Genomic DNA, 20,614 nt, shown 5'->3' on the forward strand with positions numbered 1-20,614 from the left:
ACTCCACGAGAGGGAGCTGCTTCTGACCCTCCCACACCCACTGTCACCACCAGACAGCCCCTCTACCTCTGGTACCCTGAGACTCACATCACCCACTGATGACACCCTTGCCACCTTCTCTTCACCTCCAGACCACCTACATTCATTAAGGACCTTGGTGCTTCAAGCTCAGTCTTTTCAACCCCAAGTCCTACCAACATCCTGAGCTACACCAATGTTCACATAACAAAACAGCACCTCACAGTTCCTTCCCTTTAATTCTACGACCCACAGCCCCAGCCCGTTCCACTTCAGGCACCACTGCACAGCCACACTCAGGACATTGCCTGGCAGAGCTCTCTCTGACCACGATTTCCCAATTTATCAGTGCTCCCTCATGCATATTCTCAGTTAGAACAATACCATCCACAAGAACAACTAATAATAGGTAGCACCCAGGGAGTGTTTGCTACGTACTAAACACTAGTCAGAGTGCTTGACGCGTTCTGATTCACTTCATCTCGTAGCACTCCTGAGATTTATGTGCCATTCTCATTTTACGTGATTGGAAATCTGAGGCATACAGAGGTTAAGTAATTTGCCCAAGGTCCCGCAGCTATAAAGTGGCAGAGATCTGAAAACAAGTGGTCTGGATGGAGCTGGAGCCCATTCTTCTAAGTGAAAAAGCAAACACCACATGTACTCACCATTAAATCGGTACTAACTGATCAACACTGATGTGCACATATAGGAAGTAACATTCACAGGGCGTCTGGCAGGTGGGAGAGGGGAAAAGGGGATGGGCAAATCTATAACTACTGGATGCAGTGTGTGCTGTCTGGAGGATGGGCACGCTTGTTGGGAGGTGCAAAGGCAATTTATGTAACCAAGGCCTTTGTACTCCTGTAATACTCTGAATTTTTTTAAAAGAGAGGACAAATACAGTGTAGGATTCCACAATGATAATTCCATACATTATCAAATTCCTGTAGACAGAAAGTACAACGGTGGTTGCAGGGGCAGGGAGGAGGAGACAAGGAGTTACTGTTTAATTCGTATGGAGTTTCAGTTTTGGAAGATGAAAATGTTCCGGAGATAGATGGTGGTGATGGTTACATAATATGAATGTACTTAATGCAACTGAACTATACATTTTTAAATTATTAAAGTGGGTGGACAGGGTGGCTCAAATCTGTAACCCCAGCACTTTGGGAGGCCAAGGCAGAAGGACTGCTTGACACCAGGAGTTCAACACCAGCCTGGACAACAAAGCAAGATCCCATGTCTATAAAAAAAAAATTTTTTTTTTGAGACAGAGTCTCGCTTTGTTGCCCAGGCTACAGTGAGTGCCATGGCATCAGCCTAGCTCACAGCAACCTCAAACTCCTGGGCTCAAGCAATCCTCCTGCCTCAGCCTCCTGAGTAGCTGGGACTACAGGCATGCACGACCATGCCTGGCTAATTTTTTCTATATATATTAGTTGGCCAATTAATTTGTTTCTATTTATAGTAGAGACGGCATCTCACTCTTGCTCAGGCTGGTTTCGAACTCCTAACCTCGAGCAATCCACCTGCCTCAGCCTCCCAGAAGTGCTAGGATTACAGGCATGAGCCACCGTGCCCAGCCTATAAAATTTTTTTTAAAAATCAGCCAAATGTGGTGGCACATGTCACTAGTCCACTAGGAGGATCACTTGAGCCCAGAAGTTGGAGGATGTAGTGAACTATGCTTCCACCATTACACTCCAAGCTAGATGAGAGAGCAAGAACCTATCCCTCAAAAAAAAAAAAAAAGATTAAAATCATAAATTTTATGTTATGCATATTTTACTATAATTTTAAAAAAACAGAATGCCCTATATGCTAATTTCAGTGAGAATATGTATGTATATACATGTATATGCACATAGAAAAAATCTGGAAATATACAAACATGTTGCAATCAATGATTTCAGGTAATGAAAACTGCATTTCAGAATTTACAAATCTTCTACATGGCATATATACTGCTTTTGAAATAAAAGATATTTTATAAATCAAATGAAAAAACACAAAATTTTGACTGCTAGATTTAACTGGATAAAAATATAAAATATATACAATTTTTAAAATAATACATCAGTAAAAAGAAAAAGGCACTTAAAGAAAATGGATTTGCAATATGCATGAGAGATCAAAACTTAACTTTCAAACATATCAGAAAGTCCTTACAAATAAAACCCAAATAGAGAAATAGGCAACACACATGAACAACTCACAGAAGAGAAAGTTCAAGTGTCCAAAATAATAGTTTAGCTTGAAATAAATTCAAGCTAAACTACCACCTCCCACAGTCAGATTGTCAAAGGGGCCACAAGCACTCTCACATGGCTCCCTATGAGATTAAAATTTGACCTGATCTTGGGGATGGGGAGTAATTTAACAATATGATGAGCTTTTAAAAGTTAATAGTCACTCTTCCACATAGGATTTCAAAAATAGAAAAAAGTTAATAGTCAACAATACCATGAATTACACATACATAAAACATGGATCAATCTCAAAAATATAATACTGAGTGACAGAAGTCTTACATAAAAGATCATATACTATATAACTCCACTATATTAAGTTCTAGAACATGCAAAACTAATCTACAGTGGGAAAAAATCAGAAAAGTGGTTGCAGAATTGCAGGAATGGCAGGGAGAGACTGCCTGATAAAGAGCATGATGGAACTTTCTGGGATGATAATGTTCTATACCTTGACAGAGGTTTGGATTACACAGATAATATGTAAGCGGTTGTCAAAACTCAGCAAATGTACACTAAATATTTGTGCATTTCATTGTATGTCAATTTTACCTCAAAAAACTCTAAACAGATATTGAACTCTAATGATATGCATGCTAAAATATTAAAGGGAAGTATACTGATATCTGCAATTACTTAAAAATGTTATTTTTATTTTTTTAGTATTATATTTATTATTTATTTTTAATGTTTCTGACCATACAGGGACAATTACTTCAAAATGTATCAAAGAAAAAGAAGATGGAGAGACAGAAGGAGGCATAGATGGACAAATGTGATAAGGCAAGTAGTATGATAAAATGCTAATGTAAAACACAGGCATTGGGTATATAAGGGTACACTGTGAAATTCCTTCAAGATTGCTGTATGTTTGAGATTTCGCAAAATAAAATGTTACAAATAGTGAATGGCCACAAGGTAGCCTTCTGGGATTCTGGAAACAGTCTCTCTTGATTTCGGTGGCAGTCACATGGGGGCATACATAGGTAAAATTCATCAAGCTATACCCATAGGGATTCTGTACACTTTGCTGACTGCAAACTCAATAAAATTTTTTTTAAATAAACAGCAATCAGAATAGGCCTTTAAAGTGAGTATAATTAACACTGTCAAGGAGATAAGGAAGTACACTGCAACCATAAAACATGAAGAAGCAGTTATGAAAAGAGAACCATAAATCTTGAACACAAAGAAACTGTCAAATTAAAAAACTCGCTGGGCTAAAGAGCTGAGTAGAACTTGAGGACTGACTTCATTAGTTAAAAGAATGAGCTAAAAGACTCTACCAGAAGTTAGCATAGAGAGGGGAAGTAAAAGAAAAATGAAGAGACATGAAGGACAGGTCTAAATTCTGTTTTCTGGAGGGAGGTGCAGAAGAAAAGCAGTGAGAAAACATAAGGGAATAACATTTGAAGAAATACAGTTAAATGTTTCCTAAAACTAAAGAACAAAACTGTTTCAAAACGAATTGTTAATTACATTTACTTAAGGCAATCTACCAGGATGGAAAGAAACACCCCACCATTTTATAAGAAGTTATCTCCTGCTTGTGCAACTTAAGTGACTGTGCAATTTAAGTGATCCTTGTTCTTTTCTATACTTTTCAAGTTTTCTATAATGAATATGATGTTTACAATGAAGAACAGTAAAAGCTGACTTGTATCAAATGAACCCAGAACCAAACGATGAGAAAGGCTTTTTAAAAAAAAAACTCCCTTTCTCTCCTCTGACTTCTATCCTATGCTATTACAGTGAGCCTGTTTCCCTAAGTGGCCACCACAAACTTAGACAAGTTGTTCAATCTCTGAATGTCTGCTTCTTTATGTCTTACACAGGAAAAATAAAATCCCTCCTTTCTACCTCACAGGGGTTTGGGGAACATCAAATAAGATGATGTATAAAAATGGTATTTGGTAAACCATCAAGGCACTGTACAAACTGTGGCATGTTATCACAGTCCTAAACTGGCAAACCCCAACCTCTGAGTCACCGTCACGCTCCACTCCTCTCACCAATTCTCAAATCCAGTCTGTCCCAGGCCTGTCAGTCTTTCCTTCCCTCATTCCCTCCTTCCCAAACCACAGCACTAAATTAGTTTTACCTTGGGCTTCAAGGCAGTGCAAGTATAATAAAAAGAAAAGAAAGAAAGAAAAAAAAGATGAATAAGTTAGTTATACCTGGTCACACCTCCTGCCTGAACCACTGCAACAGGCCCTGGATAACGCCCACCTCTAGCTGCCCCTCATCCTACTCACTGCAATTTCTGCCTGTAACCTAATCTTCATAAAACATGAAAGTGAAAAAAAGCCTTTGGAAGTTCTCTGAGGTTACAGGATGGACTTCAAATATCCTCAACCTGGCTTTCAGGGCTTCTCTCCTATCCTTCTTCACCCTGCTCACAGTCTGAACAAACCCTCCCACCCTTTCCCTTAGCCAGGGATAAGTTTTCCAGGACCTCCCAGTCTTCTTAGCCCTTGTCAAACCCTCCCGTCCCTTCCTCTCTCTGGACCTATGACCAATCCAGACCAAGCTCCTGGCCCTCCCATTACCCTGAAGGAACCCCCATCACTTCCAGATCAGAGACTTCTCCCATCTTTCCAGAAAAGACTAATTGTTCCTTGAAGGCAGGGCCTGGCATATTCCTCCAATATCCTCTATATTAAGCACTCAAGTTCCCCTGTTAACCATTTCAAGTCCTTAAACTTTCCTTGCCTAACAGAATTTTACAGTAATTATTTCTTTGGTTTTCTTTATAGTTTTCACATCTATGTGTATTTGTGTATTATGTATATTCCTATATACTGTTTACTTAATCTTTTCATTTAATCTTTTTCTTAAATCTGTTTATTTAATCTTTAAATAAAAAGAATCATACTTTATAAACTGTTCTCTAACGTTTTCCTTCTCTCAACATGAAGTTTTTGAGATTGATCTAGGTTGATACCTAGAGCTAGAAGTCATTCGTTTTCACAGGTGTAAAGTACTCCTTTCTTAGAGCATATCACAGCTTGCTTAGCCATTATGGTGTTAATGGACGTTGGGCTTTATAAGAAACTTTGCAATTACAATCAATGCTGCTCTCAACATTCTGTACATGTTTCCAGTATAGATGTGTAAGAGTTTCTAGGAGTGAAATTGCTAGGTCACAGGGCAACAGGTTCAACTCTACTTGCTTATTACAATAGCTCCCTCCCCACCCAGTGGAATTAATCCCCTGTGGAATTAATTTACACTTCCACCTAGTGTTGGGGAATTCCTCAAAATACTGTCAGCCTTTTAAATGTTTGCCAATTTGGTGGCTATAAAATGTTCTTTCATTGTGCCTTTTGAACATCTTTTGGTAGAGTTATTAGCCATTTAGTTTCCCCTTCAGTGACGTGCCTGCCCAAATCTTTGCCCATTTTTCAACTGGGCTCTCATATTCTTATTGACTTGTAGCAGTTCTATATATATTATGAATACTAACCCTTCGTTGGGATTATGCATTGCAAATATCTTTTTCCAATTTGTGGCTTTCTTTTTCATTCTCTTTTGAAGAGAAGGTCTTTATTTTAATATAGTTAAATTTATCAACTCTTTCCTTTACGGTAAAGTACTTTATACCTTGTGTAACCTGCTTATCAGTCCTGCACTACCTAGAGGTCATGATATTTATATTTCCTTTTAATAAAAGAAGTATTAAAATAAACTTCAAAAAACATACAGTAAATGATTAATAAGAACATGAAAAAGTACTCAAAGTCATTAACCATCAAGGAAATGCAAATCTGGTGTTAGCCACGAGAATGGCTAATGTGAAAATACTAACACCTGCTTTGGGAAACGCTCCTCAGACCGAGCTTTCCGCTAAACTCCACAGCAATCAACACAGAAGAGGCCTCCTGTGACCAAACCTGGGGTTTTTCACCACACACTAAGGAGCAGACACTTAGCTGATGTCCTTTAATTCAGCGGTTTCTAACCTTTTTGGCACCAGGGACTGGTTTCATGGAAAACAATTTTTCCAAGGACGGGTGGGGGGGAAAGGGGGGCGGAGCTGGTGGGAGTAATGGGGAATAACTGTAAATACAGATGACACAGATGAGCAGCTCAGCTGCCACTCACCTCCTGCTGTGAGGCCAGTTCCTACATTTCATGGCAGTGATGGGCCGCTGGCTTCCTAACAGTCTGCTTCCTAACAGGCCGTGGTCCAGTGCTGGACCCAGGGTTGGGGACCACAGTTCTAATTCAACTCCGACACTATCTAACCTGAGATCCCACAGGTGGAAGGCTCAGTTCCAAAGATGTGCCACCCCACCCCACCCCCATTTGCCCCCAGACACCAGGTGTGAGTCCAGCTCTCTGGAGCTTCTGACCCACCAGCTTCAAGTTGGAGATGCCATGACTCCCTCCATCTTTGGGTTTGATTAATTTGCTGGAGCAGTTCACAGAACTCAGGGAAACATTTACATTTACCGATTTTAGTATAACAGATATCACAAAGGATACAGATGAAGAGCCGCACAGGGCAAGGTATGGGGGAAGGGATGCAGAGCTTCTATGCCCTCCCTTGGGCATACCACCCTCCAGGAACTTTCTGGTGTTCAGCTACCCACCCAGTCCACTTGGGTTTTTATGGAGGCTTCATTTCATAGGCATGATTGACAATTGTGTAGAAATGTGATTGGATAAACAGCACAGGATCTAAACCCAGCAAGGCCGGTCCAAATTCTTCCTGACATCTCTGCATAGCATTGCTTTCTCCAGGGTATGGGGAAGGACTCTCTCTGGAATGAGGGTCTTCTGACCCATAATCAGATTAGAATCCTGCCTTGAGCAAGTGAAAGGAGGACAGGAGAAGGTTAGAGAGGAGGATATTGTCCTGAGGCCTAAAGTGCCCAATATTATAACAAGGACTATGGGAGTTATGAAACTCCACAGGAACTGTGGATGAAAATCAGTACAGATATCGTAACACCACAATACCGAATGATGGCAAGGATGTGGAGGAACCCAACTTTTGTTGTATTAATACATTCTTGGCATGAGTGTATTACCGTGTAACAATTTTGGGAAATGGTCAAGCAGTTTCTTAAAAAGCTAAACATATCTATCCTATGATGCAGTAATTCCACTTATTTGTATTTACCCAAGATAAATGAAAGCCTATGTCTACAAAATAATTTATCCTAGAATATTCAAAGTAGCGTGAGTCAAATAGCAAAAAGTTAGAAACAGTCTTAGTATCCATCGGCAAGAGAATGGATAAGTGTGATTTATTCATATAACAGAATATTACTTAGCAAGAAAAAAGAACTACTGACTTACGCAGAATCCAAAAACACAAAAAGATTTGTGTTAAAAAATAAGCAGACATATTTAAGCCAGGTCTGCCTTTGAGAAAGGTGATTGCAAGAAAATCAATCTCATCAATCCTTACATGAGATAGTGCCCTGGAGTTTTCAAAATGCTTTCACACAGATTATTTTAAGTGATCTTCACCAAAACCGACATAATCTAGCTTCATTTTACACTTGAGAAAACTCAGGACCAGGACTTGCGAAATACATAGCCAACACCTTATGGAGCTGGATCTAATAGGAATGTCTACCATCCGAGTACAAACGAGACCCAACCCTGTTTGGCTCCCGAGATCAGATGAGACAGGGCATGTTCAAAGTGGTATGGCTATACATGGCCTAATTATTGGGTTTTTTTCGTTTCTTGTTTTTTGTTTTGTTTTTGAGACAGAGTCTTGCTCTGTCACCTGGCTAGAGTCCAGTGGCAGCATTGTAGCTCACTGTAACCTCAAATTCCTGGGCACAAGTGATCCTCCTGCCTCAGCCTCCAAGTAGCTGAGACTACACGTGCACACCATTACACCAACTAATTTTTTTATTTTCTTTTTCTTTTTTTCTCTTTTGTAGAGACGGGGGTCGTCACTCTTACTCAGGCTGTGCTCCAACTCCTGGGCTCAAGCAATCCTTGTGCCTCGGCCTCTAAGAGTCCTAGGATTACAGGCGTGAGCCACTGCACCTACAAGACACGTCTTCTGGCCCCTCCTGTATTCTTTCAACAACACCTCCCTGGGGAACTGCCATCAACTCGAAACAACTGAAGACAACTTGGGAACTGCCAATGTGCCACCAGCCCTTTGGGTTGTCCCACTGGCAGAGTGAGAGGAGCTGAAGCAGCTGCTTACTAACAGGACACGAAGGTGATTTCCAACCCATAGAGAACAAAAGCACTGGCAAGCCCTCATCCCCCAATTCTTTGAGGTCATCCTCAAAGTTTGGGGAAATCTGCAACATCCTTCCTGTCTGTGTAGACAGGCAAACTACATATGACGTCTGTAGCTAAGAAACTGTAACACAAAACTTGTCAAAACAGCTCTCTGACATGATATTCCACCACTCCTCCTACCAGAGCAGAACAAAAGTAGAACAGAAGGAAGGGGCCCAGGAACATTGCTCAACCCTAACTTGGCCAAAATTAGAGGCAAAAGCTTTACTAATCACTCCACAGATTAATCACTGGCTTAAGGGTATTTGAGATTTTTGTTAAAACACATACAACACACCCCAACAATTTTTGTTAAATTTAAACAAGGTGAGATAGACCCAAGACACATGAATAAAAGCCCTTTCAGCCTTAGAGACTGGTGTATTTATCCAAATATTTACTGAGTGTGCCAAGCACTTTGAGAACTGTAATGAAACTAGGACAAAGTCCTTGCCCTCAAGCAGCCTATAATCCAGCAGAAACCTCAATATACCAATCCTAGGCCCACAAGGGTCATAGTGGAAGGTCTTCAGAGCAGAGAAAAGAGTGCAAGTCCAACAAGAGGCTCCAGAAAGTATTCAAGGTAGACGCCTATTTCGGCCTCTACCCATCCATACCCAGATGCTCAAAATAAATTTTAAAAAAAGCAAGCATTCAAGTGGGCCTTGAATAACTCCAGGAGGATAGGTACACACAAAACTGGGGTGCGGGAACTCTAAGCAAAGGTCAATGGAAAGAGCTAGCTCCTGGGGAGCCCCTGGCTAGGGCAGGCTGCCAATAGTCTGACCAGGAGGAAGGGGAAGGGAAAGAGACTCCCAGGGGATGCCCTCCCAACTCATTTGAGGCAGTAAAGAGGACAGCTGGGGGTGTCACAAGATGCCTAACTTTAGGAGTCAACTGGGACAGAGCTCAAGATGGTTGCAACTTCCACAAACACAGGAACTTAAGGTAGGGCTGTAACCAACTTCCTCAGTAAGACAAAATTTAACAAAATCCAGATAATGCAGATTCAGGATTCCTGCTTAAATAAAACCCAGGTGACTTCAGACATCCACAGCTTAGCAGGAGGCCAGAGAATGGGAAATGTAACAGACATAGGTAGTTAACAGAGAACCACCACCCTGGCCGTAAGAGTCAGGACCAAGGGTTGAATCTCAGCTTAATTATACCACCTTGGGAAAGTTTCTAACCTGGAGTGCCTTATCTACAAAAGGGAAATGATAACGGCCACCTCACAGGGTTATAAGGATTAAATGAGATATCATCTGTAAGGCACCCAGTGCAATGCTTGTGACATAAGGGCATTCAAGAAATGCTGGGTGTTACTAACATGAATAGTCTGCTCTCTAAGAACGTCAGGGTCCACTGCCTCCTACTGCCTCACTGGACTGTGAGAAACCAGGATAAAGCCACTGACCGTGGGCAAGACTGAGGGCTTACTCATGTCCTCAGTAACTTCACCTTCTGTCCTTTGATTTTTTTCTTTTGTTTTAATTTTTAAAAATATTCTGTCCTTTAACGCAGTTTAGGTTATTCTGAGATGTCTGCTTCACATCATGAACCCTCCCTATTACAGAACTCAATCTAAATGGGCAAGCCAAGGAAAACCAGTGTCATAAGCCACTTGACAGGAAACATTTATGCCAGAAGGGACCACAGGCCCCATCACATCACAACCATTGCTTCAGCAAGGAGAGGGTCAAGCTGGCTGGGGCAAGTCTGAGCTGACAGAATTGTGACATAATGTCTCTATTAAGACTCACACTTAAAAGTTATGGTGGCAATGATAGCAAGTACTAAAATACAATGATACAAATGGAAAGTATTTTTTATATATATAATAGGAATTCAAGAAAATGTAAAAAGAAATACCCAAAGGCATAAGAACACAATGATGAAGGAACTCACCACCCCTGAGCTCTGGACGTAAATTATAGTCGCTCATCACAGGAGTAGAAAGTTAGGTCTCATTTTGCCAACTGCACTTTTAGAGGGAAACCTTCAGTAATTTCATATAAACTAGCAAGGGTCACAGACAGATCCCTAGTGGAGGGGGGAAAAAATCAGATCACAGACAGAGGGAAAACTGTTTTAGTTTATGAAAATATGCAACCTTGATCAATCCACTTGGTAAATTAAGAATAGGCAATAAATGTTATTCCATAGCTAAGAAACCACTAAACTTTGGTTGACTGTGATGGCCAGTTTAGCCAGTTTTGTGCAGGAGGGTGGCTAGAAGGAAAGAACAGGGAGGAAGACGGGAAGAGGGCAGGAAGGTGGTAAAAAGCAAAGTAAAGCAGATGGAAGAAATGAATGACACAGGCAAAGCTAGTAGAGACTGACAAATTGGAGAGTCTCTGAGAGGATTTTACTTGAGTGTGGGAGGCAATAACACCTGCTTAGAGGTTAGTGTGTGGCAGCACTATTATCTGTCACCTGCTGTGTCCTACCAACCCAGCTACACTAATCCTTAAATCTTTGTAGGCAAATCTACTCAGCTCACTGGGGTGGAAATACATTATTCCTGGGTACAGTGCTCTGAAAAGCAATAAGCAGAGACTTCCACAAAATCAAATCCACCTTTAACAGCCTCTAATCTAGTTAAAACTTGTTTCTTCTCCTACTTTATAAGGCCTGGGTGTATTTTCCACTTCTACAGCCTGGTTCATGCAATTCTCGAACGCAGCAAATGTTTATGGAAGGTCCTCTGTGCACCAGGCCTGGGGGATACAGCAGAGGGGACTGCCACCTCACAGAACTGATTAGCCAAAGGACTGTATCAATCATTTGCATGAAATGGATCCTTGCAGAATTGGGGGGTGAGCACAGGGCCCCCTTTAACACTACCTGAAAATCTCTCAAGGACAACTCAAGTCCTAGCTAAGGAAAGGGGAAGCGGAGTAAAAAGACAGACAAGAAAATACTGAAATGTTACAGTTAAAACTCACGCTGATTAAAAATAAACAAAACTGCAAGTGTTCAAACTGAACACAGCATTCATTATCTGTAACCACACAGACTATAACTCCTAGATTGAACAAACAGCCAGAGAGTATTTTTAGTAATTCTTAAATCAGTTCATACAGACAACCCAGCCTAAGGTACTACAAGATTCTAAAGTACCCCTGGAATTGTTCATTAAGAAGCAAATTACATTTGTTTTTACTGTTAAGTATATTTCTTCTACTTTGAATATTGCTATCTCACATAAGGAATCAGATCTTGGCATGTCTCAAGAAAAGGCCTTCATAATCAAAAAGTTTAGGAAATGATGCACACTCCAAACACCAATTAGAGATTCACAAAGCATTTTAAGACATTTAAGTTCTCTGACAAGTCCTGGAAGAAAGTAGTTGGAGCCAGCATAGGTTATCTAGTACCTCTTTATCCCAAATACTTGAGACCAGAAGGGTTTTGGATTTCAGATTTTTTTTTATTTTATTTTGGAATATGTGTGTTATACTTCACCAGGTCAGCATTCCTAATCTCAAAATCTGAAATGTGAAATGCACCGGTGAGCATTTCCTTTGAGCATCATGTCAGTGCTCAACAAGTTTCAGATTGTGGAACATTTTGGATTTCCAATTTTCAGATTAAGAATTCTCAACCTGTATTTCCCACACTTACTTGAGCATGGAACTCTTTTTTCATGTAAGACTGATTAACAATCCACAAATTGCTCCATGGAACACAGGTGGGACACACTGCAGTGTGGGGCACACACTGCTTAATTTAAAAATGAAATTAATTATCAGTCTCTGACCACTCTGATGAACTGGTATTTATTATGTGCTACAGGACAATAAAAACTTCCCCCAATGAATTTCTTGTTGAAATTCAAAGATATATGGACTTGCTGCATTTTAAGAGCTTTTTTAATGAACTAAAATTGGATCTTGAAGGGTTCACATAAACTAAAATTAATTTTATAACTTGATTTTGCTAAATTGCTGGAAGTTTATCTTCTCTAAACATGAATTTCTAGAGTATATTTAATATCTTATAAGATTCATTCCTTTAAAGAAAAAATATTGAACTAACAAAGCGCTGATATTTACCTTTGCTCTATTATCTGCTACGCCTAAATACAAATATCTGTAGCTGAGATGTGGTATCAATATGTACACCTCATGAATAACAAGTATTATTGCTGTTGCTATAATTTATAATTTGACACCTGCTCTGAAAATACTAATATTATTTTTTATTTTTTTGAGACAGAGTCTCACTTCGTTGCCCAGGCTACAGTGAGTGCCATGGCATCAGCCTAGCTCACAGCAACCTCAAACTCCTGGGCTCAAGCGATCCTTCTGCCTCAGCCTCCGGAGTAGCTGGGACTACAGGCGTGTGCCACCATGCCCGGCTAATTTTTTCTATATATATGTTAGTTGGCCAATTAATTTCTTTCTATTTATAGTAGAGACGGCATCTCGCTCTTGCTCAGGTTGGTTTCAAACTCCTCTTGAACTCAAAGGATCCGCCCGCCTCGGCCTCCCAGAGAGCTAGGATGATAGGCATGAGCCACCGGGCCTGGCCTGAAAATACTAATATTATCTTAAAGCCTATATCAGAGGCTTTATGACATCAAATTCCAATGACTAAAAATGTCTTACCATTCAGTTCACACAAAAATGAACGTTTATTTAGCATGCCACTGCACTGGGCACTGTAAGCATGAATCTATTTGGGGGCCCCCAACACAAGGCAATGGTCTGCCAATGAGGCAGAATATAGGACACAGGGACTCTTAGAAGTAGGCACTGTGGATAGCAGAAGAGCAAGGTGCTGCACTGGGAGGCTTACAAGACTCCTAGATGAATTTCAGGACACCGAGCCCACTACAAAAAGGCCTGTAAGACACACATGGGCCTCTTACTAAGAGGGCTACTTTGATAATCTGAAAGTATAATACTACTTAATGCAAAATAACCAATGTTAGATTTGGGTCAAAAACTTGAAAGCTTGAAAGCTAAAGTTGCCACATTCAACTTTGTAATGTTTTTATGTTTGTTTATTTGTTTTCCTAAGCTAGTTAGGTAGGCTTAATGCATGAGCTTTACACTGATACTAAGAGCAGCCTGGGTTAACAGCCTACCACCACAAGTTTCTTCAAAGATTCTACAGGAGAAGGAATTCAATTTATGATAATTACAACAAACATGAGTTTTCACATAGTGTATGAGAGGAGAGGGGAAATCACATCAATTCTGTTAGGCAACACTGAAAAGGACTTTCTCTTTCATATGGAAAAAATATCTTGACGACTGCTAGAAACTTAAAACAGAAAGTAGATCAAGCTCTATCCCTCAAACTTCCCACGTTTAACATTCCTCAGAAGGCAAGAAAAATCAAGAAAATTTTACAAATTAAGTCTGTTAAAAATTGGTGGTGAGAGGGATAATTTTCAACAATTTGCAGCCATGCACACTACGTTTTTTATTTTTTTACTAGTTCAATAAAACATAAACCTACACATTAGTTCAAGCTTTAAAATTTAAAATCAGAAAAACTGAAAAGCTGCTGTGTGCCTTAACGAACCAATTTTTCCTTTTTCGCTTTCTTTTAGAACACTTTAAGAAAGACTAAGCCCAGAAACTTTGACAAAACATAAGCCAAGGCAATATGCGCTGGAGATCACGCACAATTAAAAAAAAGTGATAGCAACAGTCACAAAATGTCCCAGTAAGAGTGCTTAATAAAAGGCTTTTTTCTGCTCAACGCTTCAAACATCGGCTTTCGGATAGTATTTTCTAATTACAGCGCTTTGAATGCGGAGCGCTTGCTAGTGACCGCGAACCTCGAATACGCGTGCAATGGAGCAAAGCTGATGCTCCAGATTCCGTCCGTGCAGCCGCAAAGGAAAGGGAAAACTGCGACTGTGCAACGCTGACAGAGGGCGAACAGAGACGGGGCCAGGACCCGGGCTCAGGGGCAGCTGTCCTTCCCTCCCTGCCAGGGAACGGAAAGAACAAAGTGCGCACTGATTTCACTTTTCAGGGGAGCGCCAGGAGCCCCTGGGGGTGGTCTGCACCGCTAGCTCCCTCTTTGACAGGGGACTGACTGAAGTGGCGCCACCTCAGGCTCCCAGCAGCCCTGCTGCCCGCAGCGTCCCCTGTGTCCCAGGAACCGACCCAGGGCTTGGCCAGCGTCCCCGGACGGGGTCCGTCCTCCTCTGCAGGCTGCCGGGCCACGCGGGCGGCCGGCGTCTGTGGAAGCCACCCAAAGGGGGCGAGAGGGCACCGCGGCCGGCAGGGAGCCCCGCCCGGCCCCCGGGAGGAAGGTGCCCGCGTTTCCCCGCGGACGAGGGGCTGCAGCCCGCCCGGCGCCCCTTACCTTCTTGCCGCTGCCGTCGCGAGGCTCCGAGTCCGCGAGGCTGGCGCCGCGGGCCGGGGGCAGGGCGGCCGTCCTGTGGCCCTGTGTGAGGCACGGCCCGCCGGACGGCGGCGACCCCGCGGGCCCCAGAGCGACCTCGGCCTCCTTGCCTCGGTACACCGCCCGGGCCTCGGAAATGCGGATGCTGGGGGCGCAGCCCATGCCGGCGGTGGCGCCGCGGACACGCTGGCGGGCAGCCGCGATCCGGTTAGCAAACTGCCCGCTTGGCGCCTCGGGTCCGCCGCGGGCGCCCTGTCATCGCCGCCTGGCGGGCGGCAGCCGTGAGCGCGGGTCTCGCGTGAGGAAGCGCGGCCGCTTTCACCGCGCTGCGCGCGTGGGGCTGAGGAGGGGGCGCTGGGGCAGGCGGCGCGTCGCCGTCGCCCCTCCGCACATGCCCTTCCTGAGGGGGAGCCGCCGCCGCCTCCCTCACATCGCCGCGCTCGCTGGGGCCGCGCTGCCCGGGAATCACCGGGCGGAGATTTGCGCTCCCCTCACCCGAGCCTGGGAGTCCGCGCCGCCCCAGCGACCCGCAAAGGAGGGAGCTCCGCCGCCGTCGCCGGGCCCTACTGCACCTCACTGTGGACCCCACACCGCCCGCCTGCTGGCCCCGGAGGAAGCCGCCCTGGGCAGAGCCCGTGGGGACGAGGCTAGCCTAGACGCTCCCGCCGTCCGGCCGTGGAGGCGCGCGGCCCTCAGGACGCCGTCGGGGCGGCCAGGCCGCGTCCGCTGGAGCGGGGAGGGGAGCGCCTGGGCTGCCCCGCCTGGGCCGCGCCGTCCAGCAGCGCTGAAGCCGCTGCGCGCACGCGGGAGTCGCGGGTGTGGCTCCCGCTCCGCGATCCGGGCCGGGTCCTGCCTGCGGCTCTCCGCGCCCGGCCCCCAGCGGCCACCTCTGGCGAGCGCCCGCGTCTACGCCAAGCAGCTCGCGCCGCCCCCTGCGACTGAGCATGCGCGCGGCCGCGGGCGAGGGTGCTTGGCCTGGTCGCCCAGAGAAGTAAAGGGACCTGCTCAGGGACACACAGCCACCCCCGGCGCGGGGCCGCCAGACCGCCGGGATGGAACCCTGCTGTGTAACTTAGCAGCTGCGTGCCCTCGCTCAGGTCACTGTATCCGAGCCTGTATCTGAGTCACCTATACGAGGCGGGTGCAAGGACCGCCCTGCGGGTGTGAGCGAGGGCGCCGCGCTCTGGTCCCGGCGCGGGTGTGGCGTCTTTGTGGGGAGCCTCGCCTCAGGCTCCGTGGCGTCTGGGCGGCTATGAGGTTAGGCTTCCTGGCAATGGGGCACCTGCCCTCCGCGTTCGAGACCCCAGAGGCACCTTACTGGCAGGAGCAGAACCGGGGGAGGGGCTGGAGCCTGTGAGCACCTTTGGACAGGTCCTGACACAACACACCGTCCCCAGCTTGCTGTGTGACCTCAGGCCAGTCACTTAACGTCTCTGTGGCTGGGCTCCTCCTCTTCAGCTGGAGGGCGGCTGACCAGGGAACAGGCCACATGAGACCCCTGCCAGCCCTCCCGCCCTCCCTGTGCTTCCCCTTTGCCGGACCCTGGCGCTTTGCTGTTGGTCCCTTTCCGGTCTCTGCCGGGGTCCACACCTGTCCCAGCTTGGCCCAGGAGCGACCCTGAGAGGCCACTGCTCCAGATGTAGGCCAGGCTACCGGAAAGACTTGGAGGCATGTGCAGAGCTTGAGGCCCTGCTTAGCGCTGGGACAGGCTCAGGAACCAGGTCCCCTCTGCACTGGGCGGTTCCCCATGGTGGCCGAGCAAAAAGCAGAGACTGCAGAGCGGTTCTGAGCCAGTTGCCCACCTTGCCAGCCAAACTGGCACAAACCACTGGCAGGTGGCTCCGGGACTTAAGCACATTCAGCAACAATAATATCGATGCCTCTGCCATATACAAGCACCACCAGCTCCATAAAGATGTCTTGAAAAACACAGGAAAAGTTGTTTAACATCACCCCTTATTCCACAGAAATTATAGGGTGTTTCCCGCCTTTGATTTCCAAGTTTAGAAGGTAATTTTTTCCACGCAGAATCTGGATCCCTGTGAATAAAGAATAATTCCTGGAGAAAAAGCTTTGAAGCACCGGATTCCAAGGCCAGCCAAAGCACACATCTCCTCCCTGCCCCGGGGAGAAGGGTGGCCTTGACCACTGGGCACTGACCTTGCCGCCCCTGGGGCTTCAGCCTGCTCCAGCCCTCTTGGCTGTGGCTTGCAGACAGGCCCTCCTCATCCCACCTCCCCTTGAAAGTCCTTGAGCCCTGCACTGATGAGGAGGGTGGGGCTAGGGCTGGCATGAAAAGCCGGTGTGTCCCGCCCCCATCTGGCTGGTGCCCTTGGGGTGCCCGGGGCCATCCAGAGCTGGTCCCTTACCCTCTTTGTTCCCAAAAAGCTGTGTTGCTTGATCGCCACCTTTGCAATTTGGGGCCTCTACAAGTACAGTCCTAGGCTAAGGCTAGGAACTGTGCACTTAGGAAGGGTAGGAGTCAAGTGTCTGCTCCTGGGGTCTCAGCTCATTTTTTCTCATACCCAGAGTTCAGTCTGGGACCCAGGAGGTCACAGTTCATTCTACCCCACCCTCCTTCCCTATAACCTCCACCTGAGTGAGGTCCCTGCTCACTCCTCTGCCCTGTGACACCACAGCTTCCCCAGGCTTCAGTGACAGGGGACACGGAAGGGATCAAAGGGATCACACTAACACAACCCAAACCTCACTGGCGTGTGCCCCTCACTAACACACCCAGGTTTCCCAGGACCCTGCAAACAATCCCACCCCTGGGAGGTGACCTGGGAGCTCACGAACAGTCCCAGGCATTTTGGAAGGAAGGCACAGCCACCACGTCACCCACGTGGGAGCCTCACGGCTCCATGGCAGGAAGTAGAACACACTCCATCAGCAGCCCCGTCCACTTCACCCAGGTGTAGCGCCCCCAGCCAGAGCTGCTTGAACCCCCAAGGCTCAGATGGCTAGTTAATGCTTACTCCAGTTCTTACTCCCAGGGACTGGGAAGGAAGACAACCAAGGGACATAGGCCCGGCCCCCCCGTCAGCCCCACGTCAGCCCCCACCACGTTTTGTGGGTTCAGGTCGGTCCATTCCCAGGAGACGTCTCAGCCCTCACGGGCCCTCACCGGTTCATCACAAGCACGAAGACGCTGGGTCCCACACAGCTTTGCTCACCTGAAACCCAAACCTGTTCCGTATGGACACCTCTTCTGCTAACATCCATCCTCTGTGTAGCCAGTTCCCCCTCCTGGCTTCACTTCTCCACCCAGAGGGCAGCAATTCACACACTGTGCCCCTGGCACCCAGGTCTTCACCCCTCCTGCTCTTCCCCCAGGCACCTGGGCTGGAGGCGGCACAGGTGGGGGACTCTTCTTGATCTGAATCCCAGCCCCACCGAGTCCTAGACCTTGCACTCCTGACTTCCTCTCTCTCCCCATTCCTCCCCTGCAAATCTAGGATTCCTGCCTACCTCAATGAAGTCATTATGGTGGCGGCCTCCACGATGGCGCCAGTGCTCCCCTGGTGTTCGGGCCTTCCACGTTGAGGAGGGATGGCCGGTGTAAGCAACAGAACACTACACAAGCCACAGTTTGTGGCTTTCAAGGCTGGGCCATAAAACACACTGTGGATTCTACCTTTTTCTCTCCCTCAGGCCACCCACTCTGGAGAAAGCCAGCTGTCATGTCAAGAAGACACTCAAACTGCTCAGTGGAGAGGCGGTGTAGACGGGAACTGAGGCCTCCTGTCGACAGCCTCGTGCATGAGCTGACTTGGCAGTGGAACTTCCAGCCCCAGTCAGGCTTTCAGAGGACTGTGGCATGAGAGATGCTGAGCCAGAGTGGCCGCCTGAGTCTCATCAAAGTAGGCCCTGCTGGACTGACTTCTTCATCCCATCCTCACAAGAGCCACCAACAGGCTTTATTGTTACCTGACATGGCAGAGGAGGAAACTGAGGCACAACCAGAAAGTGGCAGAGATGGGATACAATGAAGCCCTATCTTTGGGGGTTAGCTGGGAGAGATGGCCAGTTCTGCTTCCCCGTGGGCTTGAGGACTCCCTGGTCTACACTGCTTGCCCTGGCGCCTTGGTCCCCGGTGATTCCTCAGGCGCTGGCCCTGCCTGTATCTTCCCACCCACCCAGCAGCTGGCCAGAAAGGAAACCCCGACTCCCACTCTCCCTGTATCTGATTCCGCCCTTTGCTCCAGCCTCTCCAGCGCATCTACACCTACCCTGCCTGAGCCCTTAGTCCCTGGCCTGGCAGCCACCCTCGGACTCTCCCACAAACCCAGACAGTCCCCGGGCTGCACAGCTGGGCCTGGAGCCAGTGTCTCCAGGAACGAGGATGCTTTCTTAGAAACAACTATCACCTGGGGCATGATGCCACACCCCTGGGTCTCACAGGTTCCCTTCCCAAGGTGGTGGCCCCAAGGAGGTCCCCATAGAGCAAGTCCCACATAAGGCTGCTGCCAGTGACACTGTCTGGTGCCAGGTCCCTCCTGAGGGTTTAGGCTTATGCAACTCTCCCTGAGATTTACCTTCCTCTTTCTGTACATTAGATTTAGTCTCTATACTCACTATTTTATCTGTGTCTCCATGAATTTTGTGCACTTCATATGTACAGAACAGCTGGGAAGGGAGAGTCAGGGTGTGACACAGGGTCACAGCGTGGCAGAGGGCCAGGCTGTCCTTATCCCTTTAAGAACCAGTGGCTTTCCAATTGCTTTTTAGGAAGGGGAGTGTTTTGTTAATGGAAATGAGAGGAGAACCACCCTGGCTGAAGCCTTGGTGAGGTGGGGGTAGGAACTTCTCCATGACGGCAGCCACTCCCTCCCCAGCACCCACACCTGGCACTGCAGGAAGCAGGTCCCGACACCTGAGTGTCCTCTAAGGCTTCAGCTACTGTATCAGTTAGGATTCGGTGCAGCTGCATGTGACAGATAATCCAAAATAACAGAAGCTTAAACAGATAGAAGTTTATTTTTCTCCTGGATAAATGACAGCCTAAAGTCATTAACCAGAGATCCAGGCTCAGGACCCCTCTCTACAGAAATAATTTGAGTCACATGAAATCAACGTGCCAGTGCCATCCAAGCAGCAGTCTTGTGAGATCCTCAGTGTGTGGCTTCCACCCCGTGCTTCTGAGATGGCCTCTGTCACACCTGCGGTCTAGCCAGAGGGAAGGAGGGAGGGCCGGAGAACATGACCAACTCTCCTGGCTGGCCCGGGGTGTGGGACTTCCAGTGCTAAAACCAGTAAGGTCTCAGGCACACGGGGACAACCTGGTCACCCTGGGAGAAGGACATGGCCCCTCTCTTAAGGGCACTTTTTGGAAGTTAGACAACGTGTTGCTTTCATCCCATTGGCCAGAACTTAGTTATATGCCGTCATCTATTGCAAAGGAGACCAGGAAAGATTTTCTTGTGGGTGGCCGTATGGTCACCTGTGCACTTAGTGTTAGAAGGGTCAGGTACACTGGCTCATGCTGGTAATCCCAGCACTTTAGGAGACTGAGAAAGGAGGATTGCTTGAGTTGGAGTTGGAGACCAGTGTGGAAAACATAGCAAGACCCTGTCTATAAAAAAATTAGGCACTGACCTCCTCAAAAGAAGGGGGAGACTTCTTCCAGCCCTCCCGGGGCTCTGCCTGTGCATCCCTGGAGCCCAGGGACCTGGGCTGTGGTGGGGCAGCCACAGTCCTGCTGAAACAGA

At 46.6% G+C, this 20,614-nt stretch overlaps 1 protein-coding gene across 1 annotated transcript in view; it reads right to left on the reverse strand.

Annotated features, from left to right (window-relative positions):
• The window catches only part of PDE8A (phosphodiesterase 8A), a 120,016-nt gene extending 104,243 nt beyond the window's left edge, over nt 1-15,773 (reverse strand). Inside the window, exon 1 of the mRNA XM_012763248.3 lies at nt 14,865-15,773. Coding sequence (XP_012618702.2) covers nt 14,865-15,065 — 201 coding nt within the window. The 5' untranslated portion in view covers nt 15,066-15,773. The remainder of the gene's footprint in view (nt 1-14,864) is intronic.
• Between the last annotated feature and the right edge of the window lie 4,841 nt (nt 15,774-20,614).

This window comes from Microcebus murinus, chromosome 7 (assembly GCF_040939455.1).
Source record: "Microcebus murinus isolate Inina chromosome 7, M.murinus_Inina_mat1.0, whole genome shotgun sequence".
Lineage (NCBI taxonomy): Eukaryota > Metazoa > Chordata > Mammalia > Primates > Cheirogaleidae > Microcebus > Microcebus murinus.